The sequence below is a fragment of the Centrocercus urophasianus genome, unplaced genomic scaffold, assembly GCF_019232065.1.
Source record: "Centrocercus urophasianus isolate 14NV4802_14NV808 unplaced genomic scaffold, USGS_Curo_1.0 seq_24, whole genome shotgun sequence".
Lineage (NCBI taxonomy): Eukaryota > Metazoa > Chordata > Aves > Galliformes > Phasianidae > Centrocercus > Centrocercus urophasianus.
In genome coordinates, this window is record NW_024884800.1 from 11,050,533 (window position 1) to 11,063,217 (window position 12,685).

At 43.5% G+C, this 12,685-nt stretch overlaps 1 protein-coding gene across 1 annotated transcript in view; it reads right to left on the minus strand.

Annotated features, from left to right (window-relative positions):
- LOC122163912 (zinc finger protein 185-like) overlaps positions 1 to 12,685 on the minus strand; it is a 48,685-nt gene that overhangs the window by 26,626 nt on the left and 9,374 nt on the right. The window contains exons 2-5 of the mRNA XM_042825480.1: positions 4,393 to 4,469; positions 2,591 to 2,729; positions 1,957 to 2,016; positions 462 to 500 (exon numbers count right to left, since the gene is read on the minus strand). Of these exons, the coding sequence (XP_042681414.1) occupies positions 462 to 500; positions 1,957 to 2,016; positions 2,591 to 2,729; positions 4,393 to 4,417 (263 nt within the window). The 5' untranslated portion in view covers positions 4,418 to 4,469. The remainder of the gene's footprint in view (positions 1 to 461; positions 501 to 1,956; positions 2,017 to 2,590; positions 2,730 to 4,392; positions 4,470 to 12,685) is intronic.

The following is a 12,685-nucleotide window of genomic DNA, read 5'->3' on the forward strand; positions in this document are numbered from 1 at the left end:
TACTCTATGGCCTTACACAACACAGTAATATCAGCTTTCACACAACTTGAGTGTGTGTGCATCACAGGACTTGCCAACCTGGTTAGGATAAATGGGGCATTAGGGTCTCTGCATACAACAAGCTACACGTCAGAGGAAGCTGAAGAGTACAAGTCCCATCAGTAGTGATGTTCTGATCCTGATAAAGATTACAGAAAATTTTTGCAGCATGATCATCTTCCCATGTGTGATCATTATCCCATACAGAAGAGATCTGATTTTCTGTTAACATCACCATCAAATTATCTGTTAACAAAACATCCAGGACTATCTCTTTATCACAGAACACTCATCTGTGAGCATTACAGTGTTCCTAACTGGCAGAAGAAACCAAGAGATCATAGTATTTTTCATGTTTGCTGCTCCTGATATAGTTCTCCTTTTCCTCCACCCAAGTGCTTCTTGCTGCTCTGTATACCAACCTGATGAGGTAACCGGATTGAGGCTTGGAGGCAGGAGATCTGTGCAAAGAACAGACATCAGTGAATTAAAAAACATCTGGAAAAGCAGCAGCAGTATAAAAGAGAAATGCCCTCATCGCTGTCAAGCCAAAATCTAGCCAAATGGACCTTGGGTGATAACTTTGTTACTACACCAAACTGACCCTGGAAGGCTTCTTTAAAAAAAATAAATAACCTTCAGAACAAGCTCTAAGAAAGAGAGCTAAAGGATGACATTTCAGAATTAGCCAATTAAAGTTATTCATGCTGACAGTTTTCTGGCTCAAAATGAAGTCCTCAAATTGATGTCACAGATGGAGAAAAACAAAGTACAGATTCTAGCTGCTTTATCACAGGAAAGACATCAGCTTCACACTAACTTCTCTGTCTGCCTGTCCTCAGAAGCTGGGTGGAGCATACTTCCAGGGGAGCTAAAGCAAAGGGCCACCAACAGGCAGTGATTTGGCCCTTTCATCAGGACAGAAGGAAGCGTTTCTAAAACTTGATTCAAGCTGACTTGAAAAAGTCTACCTGCGATCAAGGTGGGGACCAAGACAAGCCTCAAGGACCTAGATCTATCAAATAGGGCATTAACAGGCTCCTTCCATCCCTGCCCAAATGCAACCCCTCTTCTTTTCCTGCCTGTCCACATGCCCTCAGGATAATACAGCTGTAAGGTAGCTCAGCAGGTCTCTCGTCTAACCCGCTCCAAGCAGGTTCAGCAATAAGGTCAGAGCTCAGCAGGAAGGCAAGTTTACACTGCACATCACCACATGCTTCAAGTGACTGCCAAGCTCAAATTTATCCCATTGCCTTCAGACACAGAAATGCAAACTCACTGCAGGCTTAGCTTAGCTCTGGAGCTCTCTGGATGGGCACCTAAAGGATGATGAATGCTAAACATAGCCCCAAGCTCCTCTTTCTGCAGTGTCCTCAGAGAGGGCACCAGCAGTCTGTAGCCCATCTCAGTCCCATTGCCTAGTGGCTCCCTATGCACTGAACTTTAATTGAAAGCTTTTGGCACAGCAAAAGGGCAGTGCTATAAGCTCCTGTGTTCCTTAAAATCCTCATGATCTATACCTGAAGCAAATTCAGTTTCATTACAGAGCTTCTCTTGCTCTGAGGAACCTTCAGGCTCACAGCATACAGATTTTGATCCAGAACAGGAGTAGATGTGCACCATTAAGTCTTGGGATCATGGCCTTGAAAGCATCCAATCCTCTGCAGTGAAGTTACTGATCCATCCAGTCTCACATCTCTCCATCTAGACTTTGCAGGACCTAAGCTATGCACTGTACAAGGTGATGGTTGGTGAGACATCAACCAATGTACAATGAACAATGTAGGCTCTTCTCAAGAACTATATTTTTTCAACACAATCATAGAAGTGAGGGGGTTAGAGTAAGAAGAACAGGTGAAAACATGCACTGATGCAATGAGACAAAAAGAAAGCAATGGGATGGGTCCCCCAAATTACCTCTCAGTCTGAAGAGCAGTAGGTGCTGAGGTTGTGGATCCCCCACCAGTTCGCCCAGACCTGAGTACAGAAGAAATGACCACACAGTGAACTCCTGTTCTTGCTATTTTACCTCGTCAAATGTGGCAATGGTTCTTTCTGAGAGAGCTGCCAAGAGAAAGCTGTATGGAGCTTGATTTTACTTCTAACTGAAGAGATCCTGGTGCACACTGTTGCCATCCCTGGTGCAGGGATGGCTGCATGTCCCATTAGCTGCAGGAGGAGATGCAGACCTGACTGTTTTATATCATTTTAAAACCTCCTCATGTCAAGGTTTGTCTTTTTGCCCGCCACTTCAGAGATGGCGAAACAAAATCTGGCCTCAGAAACTTTGAGTTCTCCTGAGACCTCAAATCTGCATGTGCTGTTGGATTCACAGTTCCCAGCAAATCAGTTCCCATTTCTCAGTGCTTCTCTTCCAGTGTCTGCCAAAATGAAACAGGAGCACTGCTTCCTTGGGCAGTGCCATTTCCTGGTGTCACAGGAACCCCACAACAAGCCAGTTCAACGTGCATTTCTCCTACAAGCTAGAGCTCTCAAGGGATGCTGATGAAGGAAAGGGAGAAGAGAAGCATTCCTTAGTGACAGCACTTACAGCGGGCTGCTCTTCTTTTCATCCTCGGAGTCCGAATTCTGGTGGTGAATCCAGCTCTTATCTCCCTTCAGGGTGGTGCGAACCTTCATCTGCTTAATGATCCTCCTGCGGTCTTCATCTGTAGGTGTAATCACACGATCTAGGAGAGGCAGAGGGAAAGGAAGGAGAGAGAAGAAGGGCTGTTGAGAAGGAGCAAAACTTCAGTGTCAGCAGGTGAGCTGCTGGCAAACCTTAGCAGAGAGCAAGGGCCCCCTATCAGAGATGCAAACACTTTATGAGTCTTTTGCTACTTCCTATGAAAGATAAAAACAAGCTGTCATCCAAAATTCAGATCAATTTAGCCCAGCTCCACTGATGTGTCACCTCTTCTAAAGAGACTCTTACGGCTTTTTTCTCCTTCTTTCTGGGGACTGTTTAACATTAATGAGTTATTTTCTTCCAGGGAAACCAAAGACATTCAGTGGGTGGTCTAATCACATATTTACAAGGCAGTGCATTTCCTCTGGCATTTCCCATCAGATCAGCTCTAGCAAAGAGCTTTTTTTGGTTTATGGGAGAGAATGATCAGTCTGGAGCATGAAACTGAGCCAATGGCTGGGGGACAAGCCGTAAAACACATAAATCCAGCTTTCTCTGGTGTCCTGTCAGAGAATGGCAGGGATGCATCTTATTAAATTAAAAAAACAAAACAAAACAAAAAACACAACCAAAACAACAACAACAAACAAACACAACAGTAATGACAACAACAAGGAATGCATTTTAACTGGGAAATTCCCCATCCAGCACTTTCTTCTGAGGAAAAGCAGTTTTTCCATAGGGAAATTATAGATACCAGATAAGAAAATTCCTTTTCTGTGTATTTCTGGTTATCTTTCATCCTTTGCCATTTTGGAAATGACTGCTAAGTGTTGAAAACATCAGGCCTGCTCTCCTCATAGAGCTTGGACCAATGCATCTCAGGTATTTAGAGACAGTTGTTGCAGCTTTACAACTAAATTCATATCAGCCAAGACAAGGACACTGCTTGTCTACACTCTTAGCCTCAGACAAACATGAAATAATTTAGTTTAGCTACCAGGAAAGAAGGGTCAGCTAGGTCTCAGGATCCTGTGCTCACAGTAGGCTGAAAGGCTGCACAGAAATGGTTATCACTGGTCAGTTGACATGCAGTAAATCGTTTAATCATTGGTACATGATCACATGCTTCAAAACTGTTATGCCATAGAGATGCAGTAGTGGATTTTTTTTGGAGAAGCATTCATGTCAGAATTCTGTTAAGGAAAACCAGTTATACCAACAGTAATATAACTGTTATATAACAGTTATATATATAAATATGGAATTTCTCATGTGGAATTAGCAGGAGCAAAGACACTGATTAACAGAGCCATACCCAACAGTGTGGGGACCAGCAGTAACACTCTTCATGCTGAACACCTGGAAAAGGAAGAACTGCTTTTCTTAGTACTGAAATTTCAAAATCCACTGTATCATGGAAATAAACAAGGCCCTTCCACTCTTCTATTCTGTTCCAGGTTATCTGTGGATTTGGAAGTGTCATCCTCTCTACTGATATCTAAAAGTCCAGTAACTATCTGTCACTTAAGAAGTAAATCTCAAGATCTGCTGCAGATTTCTGTGGCCTGAGCATGTTCCTCAGTGAAAACAGCTTCTGTGAGTATTTTTCATGCTTCTTTGATAAGATATTATTCTAAGATATTATATAAGATATTATTAGGAACGTATTACTAATATAGCAGAGGACAGATTCCCAACAGCTTGAGATGGAAAGGAATTACCTTTGCTGACACCCAGGGACATCATGGTTCTCAGAAGTGCCTTCCCCCTTCAGTTACTGTTTGAAGACAACAGGCCTCTGGAAGAAATGAAAAGGGAGAACAGCAGATTAGTAGTTCTCATATAAACAGTTTCAGAGTCATGCAGAAGAGGGAGCATCACAGCAGTGTCACAGCCACGGAGCCTAGAGTATGGAAAGATCATGACACACATATCAGAGTTGCAATTTCTCCCCATGCCATGCACCTTCAGCAACAAGGATGGAGAAAAAAATCCAGTGGATGTGTACTTCATACCAGTAAGTGGAAAGACTGCTAATGATAAATGCATCCTTCCTGGTCTGGGAGGAAAAGAGAGGAGACCTTAGCAAAGGTGACCTAAGGAGATTAAGGCAGAACAGCTCTTCTGGAATCTGTTTAAGTAAGAGAAGCGGAGGATGTTTGGGTGAATCATGGCATTTTCACTAAGCAGGAGTACAATAAAAGGGCTCTTTCAGTTGGCAGACATGTTCCATCATTCCCCATAAAATATAGCAGGGAGAATGTCTTACTCTTTGTCTTAAAAGGGAAAGTTAGTTCTTGCTTCCATTGGCAATTGAGTTCCTCCTTGAAGTGCCCACAGCAAAGCAGCAAGGAGAAACTCCTGGATGAACAACCTTGGAGAAGCTTTTTAACATTTGCAAACCAACAAGCAAATGAAAGAAAGCAAAACCAAAACCAAAACAAACAAAAAACAAAACAAACAAACAAAAAAACCCAAAAACACAGCCCCCAAATGGATCCACAGGGTTTGAGCAGAACCCAGGTTAGTTCAGCACCTGACTGCTTTCAAATAATTCAATAAATAAGCACAATAAAATCAGAAATGTCTCCTTTCTTTACCCTTTAAAGTTTCTCCTGTCCCCCATTTGTTCCTTGCCAAAACTATCTGCTGAACCTGGATTCTTAAGTGACTATACTATTCATTAAGAGAAATGCCCAACCCTATTTGGGAGCCTGTGAATCTAAAATTAGGTTGTTATTATCTGCTGGTGGGCTTGTCTCTGCAGTACTGCTGCAAAGCCACACGCCCATCAGGAATGCCGAGCGCTGATCTCATAGCGTTGCTTCTTGGCAGTGCCTCCTCCATCCTCTTGTCTCAGCTGAGATCTGCCTCGGCTCCCTGCATATCCACCCTTTATCCAGTTTGCTCTCAGATGGAAAACAAGCCCTCTATTACCCCTAGGCTCCCTCTCCCTTTTGCAAACACTCCCAAACATTAATTCAGCTTCCACCAGGAGCTGACGGCCCACCTCCTTTCTTATCCTTCCCAGATCCCCCTTCCCACGCAAAATTTAATTGTCCCTGCTATTTAGAGAAAAAATATTATCTAGGACAACACTGTTGTTTTCATGAAGAGCCTCTAAATACTCAGGTATCTTTCCACCAAAGGCAAGAGGCCTGACTGCAGTCTGTAGGAGCACAGCCAAAGGACGTGTTACCTTGCAACCCTAGGTTAAAAAACTCACAGCACCCTGGTCCTGCACCTAGAGAAGTTACATGGCTTCACTACCTACCAAATCCGAGAAAGATGGATTTCAACCACAGCTACCTTGCTAACTGCAATTCAGAGGTGCTCCTATGCATTTGGTGCCCTCTTCTACTTACTAAATTATTTCTTATTTCAGGACAAGATAAAGTTGAAGGAAGTAAAGGATGAGAAACAGTGGAAAAGAACAGCCCCAAGAGCTTGAGACAGTCCAAATCCAGGGCAAATAAGTGGCAGAAGTAGGCATGTGCTACGTGTTGCAATAGAATGAGGCATTTGGAAGCTGGTTCCTGTCTAGCAGCACAACTCAGAGGGAATTAGCCACCCAGTACAGATCTTTTAGAAGAATAAGCAGAGGTTTAGGAACACACAGGGAAGATTCCCAGGAAGATGCACAGTGAGGGATGGAGCTCATGGGGATGCTGAGCCCTGCTCCTGGACAAGCAACAAAGCTCTGCTAGAAGCATCATCTCAGTTTATTGCTTGAACAGCAGCTTCATTTCTTACTCACACAAATCCCCTAGCTTAACAAATACACCCAAAACCAAAGGGAAGCCACAAAAAGTGGCACTCAGCATGCATATAAATACACGTGCCAGAAACTACATGTTGGCCAAGATTGGCCAAGCCTTTTCCTCTGGCGCTGCGTTCCCTCTTCCTGGCTCACATCACCTTGGGAAGGATCACAGTAAATGCTGACATAACTCCACTGATATTTCTGGCTTGACAAACAGATGTTGGAACACGTCGCTGGTGCTCACCTGGCTTGGCTTTGGGGGACTGGCAGTGTTTTCTGCCAGCCTGCTTTTTCCACCTATGATTCATGTAATGGCAGCAGCAGCTCAGCCATCCCAGTGCTGCGAGCCATCGGGAGGCTCTGTGCTGGTTAATGGGCAGAAAGGTTTGGAGTTAGAGCCTGACTGCCCCACAGTGAGGATTCTTCACAAATGCCCTAACAAAGGAGACCAGAGTCAATCTTGCAGCAAAGCTTCTGTGACAGGCACAGAGTGGTGAAAAGGTCCTTCTGTGAGAGCTGGAGGAGACAGTTTTCCACGTCCTTTAATATAGTTTTGTCTGTTTCATTCACAAAGTGGCTATTTTTTACCTTTCACCCACGGATCAAAGCAATACAGACTAAATAACATCACTAGAAGCTGAAAGAATGCAGCAAGAACAGAAGCAGTTCAAGTACTCTATTTCTTGCTCCCATTCTTCACCACCTGCAGTCAGCTCCTGCTGGAGGTGTGACAGTGAGCTCTGTAAACCTTATGACGATCAGCGCAGACCTTACATTAGGCAATGAGAGCACTGAAAGACAAATCAGCAAAGGTTATATCGTGGCTCCTGCAGTTAGAACAGCTCAACATTTCCTACATGAGAAAGGAAAGCTCATTTTCTTGTTTTAGTGCCCGCTGGCACCTGGCAGACAAACTAATGTCTACAGATGCTAAGACAGAAGCTGTGCTGAAGAAACGGGAACAAGAGAGCTAGATGGGGTCCAACAATCCAAACCAAAAATAAAAAAGGCAAATCAGCAAAGTAGAATCAGGAATATTATTTCCCAAAGCAAGCCAGTATTATTTCTCCATGCTTTAATACTCCAGTGGCTGGTGGTTAGAACAAGAAATGGGAGATGCAGCTTCTGCAGCTGCACAAGGCTGCAGTGGGACCACAACCCAGTGCATCTGTTCAAACCACATGGCTGTTCAGAAAGGAGTGTGGGATTCATGGGGCCAGAGAGGATTAGCAAATGGGCATCTGACTCCAGAGAAGCTGACACAACACTCCTGGGAAAGAAGTGCTTCTCACTGCTCCAGGGACTGCTTAGAAATTGAAACAGTTTCCCCTTTCTAGCAAAATCTGCATTTAAGCTTTAACACATGTATTGCAGGACCTCAAAGCATGTTTCAAAGCATTTTTTTCCAAGTCTGCAGTGCAGAAAATCTCAAAGATCTCCACTCAAGATTTGGAGGACGTTTCATCACATTTGCCTGCCATTATACTCTTGAAAGGTAGTGGCAAGCCAACATAGAGCAATTCCAAAATCTTCCTTATCAAAATGCACTAGGGGATGCAGTTTTTCGTAAGTACACTTTTAAGGTATTGGAAATTCCACCACAGATAGTAGTTAAGTAATAAAGGAGGAAAAAAAAAAAAACAAAAAAACAAAAAAACCCCCCAAAACATGTTTTTGTTGGCATATCTTATTTGGGAATCAATCATCAGCTACTGCCACAGGCTACAATAATTTCTTCTATTGCTATGGAAACAAATCCATTTGCCTAGTTCTGGGATAGATTGCAACTGATCCCAACAGCTCCCCTTCCCACCTGGAGAAGTGGAACCTGCCTTGAATGAAGCTTAAAGATCTGAAGTCAGCAGGTGAGAGGAGAGGAAGCGACGATGCTCTATGCGTCTCTGGATGTGAGACAAGACAGATCCTTTTTCTCCCATTGTCCAAATCCAAGGCTGTGTTAGAGTACATAATATTTCTGGAGGTTTTAAGATCCAAAAGCACTGTTCCACCTGACTGAGGGTCATTTTGGAGCTAAGAGTATGGCCCGTCAGTCAAAGCAAACAAAAAGATCTGTCTCCTGGCAGATACTGAGGGGTATCTGTGGACCCGGCTATGAACTTAACTTCCAGATATTGATCACTGCAGCTGCCCTTTCAGGACAGCTTTTCCTTTCCTCTGTGCAAGATGCCAGAGTTGTGCTGCTGCTTGCCCACCTCTTACCATCACAACTCAAACATTTGTGCAACACCTGGCCCTTGGGGGAATTAAATGGGATAAAAGGGATAAATGGGAAATAAAAGAGATAAAAGACAGTTCAGATGACTATCCATGGCAAAAAAATTATGCTTTATAATTGGAAACATGGCCACGGAACTCTAAATTTTGGGCATTCAAGTCCTCATGTCTATAGCATCCTATTGCTAACAGAAACCACACTGCATGCACAGGAGCTTCTGGAACCATAGCCCTCACAGAAACACATGTAGCACTGGAGAGAAGCATGACAGCAGCTTCTTTTCATGACATGGGAAGGTGTTCTCTGACAACCTCCATTCACCTATAAGCAGATCACAGATTTTGAGACACTGGATTAAAGACAAGCAGGTACAGCTGAAAAATCTGTGACCTTTCCTATTCCTGTTCCCACACAGCCACCAACCTTTCGCTGTCCCACAATTCTCTGGCTCAGACTGGATCCACCACTTCCCCCTCACCTTCTAATCAAAAAGTAATTCTGTAAGGCTGGATACACCTTTTTGTCTTCTGTTTATTCATTACCTAATAAAAAAATCTTCTGCTGTGGGACTGTTCTGAAAGGACTCTCAACAAGTCAACAAGTCACTCTGCTGTAGCCACTGGAGCAGTTCAGGAATTGATTCTTCCAATTAAACATTCACTACAAATATAAAATTTAAAATAAAAATATCACTTCAGAAAAAAACATTTTCCTTTCAAAATATTTATGTGGAACTTTTTCCTGTAGAAGCGCAGTGGGAGCACTTCACAGTCTCCCATTAAATGTCTACACAACATCAGTGCAATAGGCCCTCAGCCCTAATTGGCACCCTTGGGTGGCATTGCTATGTAAATGAGCAGTAATTCTTAAATTCCTGATCTAAACAGTTACTGCAGGCTCCATTAAGCACTGCCTTGAGATAACTGCACTTTGAGAGATGAATCCCTTAAATGTGGTTCCCCCAGACAAACTTACAGAGCTGCCAAAGGCTCAAAGTTTGCAAAATGCCCTGGGATACTTAAAATAAATGAGTGAATTACAAAGCTCTGAGAGACGATCCTTCTCAAAAAGCCGCTGCAGAAGAGTAAATGTTTGTAGAGAAAGAATATATTGGTAAATATGTGCCAATTTCACCGGACTTTTTACCTTAAAATAAAAAGGGGATATAAATGCTCCTACTTGCAGAAGTCTGTGAGAAACCCTTCAGCAAGAGTACATCACCTGCCTGGTATCAAGGTCTGCTTACATCACAGCCATGGAAACCACAATCCTTAGGGGTGAGTCCCAGCCATGCAGCAAGTCCAGGAGCTCCACGGCCTGACTCCTCAGCACTGTGACAGTGTCCCTACAGCAGGCTCTCAGACTGCCAATCCTTTGGCCTGAGATCTGAGAAAAACATGGAGAGCTTCACCTGCTAGAGAGACATCAAACAAGAAATAAGAAAACACAACAGACTGGACGCTGTGCCTAGACCTGCCCACTGGAGAGACTCCTTCCTCAGCAGGGACAACTGGGCATTGCTATAGGCAATGCTTAAGCATAGATATGTGCATTCCGTGACCTACCTGTTAAATACAGTCTAGGAAAAAATTCTAGGTAGCACAAGGGCCAGAACTCAGTTCTTCCATACCTTCTTACAGGCTTCTGAGCTAAAATAATTTAGATTTGATCCATCTTGAAAGGCCTATGACTCACAGAGCAGTGTATACCATCCATGCAGAGCGCACCTGGGTGCAAATTCAAATACCACCTACCTTCAGTACAGTTCATAGCAATGTCTGTGGGATACAAACACTGCAGTATGTGCAGCACATAGACATTTAGACCAAGAAGATACATGCTGAATCGTTTTTGTGGCTTAATTGTAGTTATACATTATACTTTGTCTATTTGTACATCTACTTTTATCTTCAGGATTCAGCAGTCTGCACGCTGATATTTCTGGACACTCAGTTCTAACTGGATGTTTCCAACGGTACAAAACACTGGGACTTGTGTTCATTCAGCAAGTGTTAAGAATAATATTTGTAGTGTTTTCTGTTGTTTCTTTTTCCATCCAAAATTAAATATATTGGGAAAAAAATGGATTGGTAAACACCTGACAATTTCACTCTACTTTACAACACCTTCCACTATTACTGCCTTCAGGAACAACCCCTAAATGTGGTGATCAAATGCACACAATTGTAAAAGACCCCTCATGGTCTGGATCAAGCCACTTAGAGAACTGTTGAGGAAACAGCTTCGACATGCTCAGCTAGCTTAATGGGCAGTAACTGCATCAAAGTGATTTGGTTTCCTGGGGTAGATGCCTATAGTAGTTTTCACATTCTGATCCCCAAAAATGTCAGGATCCAGGGCTCAAGAAAAGACTATACTGAAAATAAGCCTACAAAGGCTACAGCCAGATTGTCTTATCCTCGGGTGATGACAGTGTATCCACAGCAATTGCAATCTGCAGAGTAGAAAGCAACCAAAAAATAATCAGAAGTCCATTCTCGAAAGAATGGAAAAGGCCTCAGTCATTCAGAGAGTGCATGGTTGTTATGAGAGGGGTTAATTCCTGGCTGCCTTAGCAGGAGCAAAAATCAAGTCCCCAGGTGTCATCTGAGTCTATTTAATAAAGAGGATAAAAGAAGAGGCCATGCACGGTGCTCAGCACTGCCCACAGCCTGGAGAAAACACCTGCCTCTTTGTTGAGAGACGCTGACATGGCCAGCGTCAGCAAGCAGAGTCAGTGGCTCTGCCAGGGAAGGAAACGCCTACCCCGAAATCTGTTCCTGGAGCAGGTCCATGTTCTGCACAAAGCTATCTTTTAGGGGGCTTCAATCATGCCCTGCTGCTGGCACGAAGGGAGGGGGGGCAATTCATCTCCTTCCCTCTCCGTTAGCTGCTTTTTTAAAATGCAAAGTGCAACGTTGGAGGGAATGGGAAATTAGCAGGTTATGGGTTTACTCACTTCTCAGGCATCACTAACAATCTGCAAAAGATGGAGGTTTTTTATTCGCAGGTCATTTCCAACACAGAAAAAGGTTACTATGGTTGGATACAAGAACACAGCTTTGAGCAAGCAGAAGAATTCAGACTAGATCATGACAGATCAGCCAGAGGGTTTAGTTTCATGCCATATTGCTATATGTATTTTGAACAAAAGTAGAAATGAGGGAAAAACTGACATGTTTCAGAACAAGGTGAGAGAGTTTCATTGGAGAAGACTTAAGATTGCCTTTTGTTTTAGATTTTAACATTTTTCCTTAAGAACAAAAACTTGGCAAAGTTTGCATGCATACTTGAAAGGGTTTAGCATGGCTAATTTTGGGGGGGGGGGAGGAAGGAGCAGTGCAAGTCTAACTACAGAGCTGTATCAGGTTTATCACTGCCAGTCCAAGTTCTCTAGGCAAAGCAGCTGCCAGCTACAGCCTCCTGAAAGTACTCCAAACATCTTTATCCTGATCTCAGCCAGAAAAACAACCTGATAGCCCATGAGGAGAAACTTTCTCCTGTTAAAATTCCCTAAGTGCTCTACTCACAGTTTGAGCTTTGAATTCAGGGTTTGACTTTCCATGAGAACCTAAGGACATACCTAATTCAGCACAGCTGGCCTTTGCTCTAATCCTCCAAGTGATGCACTTCCTTGCTGCCTTCTGCTTTTAAGCAAGAGCTGAAGCTTCATCCTTGTCACCAAGAGCAGGGCTGGGATAGTGTGGAAACCTGGCTCTTTCAATCTGCCTTCCCAAGCCTCACACCTAGGGCACTGGATGCCAGATGAGCAGGGAGGAAAGCATGGACCAGTTAACTCTGCTCTTCAAAACATTCCACCTTGCCTACTTGGCTCACTGCAGGGTTCTCCACTCTGTGGTCATCCCCAACGTGCTGCTTAGCTGCAGTGCCACTGCTTTCATCTGTTATCCCCTTGTTCCTCAGACACGTCCTTCCCTCTTGCCCATGTCCAAGATTCAAACAGGCTGGCATCTTTATGGGATGAAGAGGTATGTTTCTAGCATAGAGCATAGCA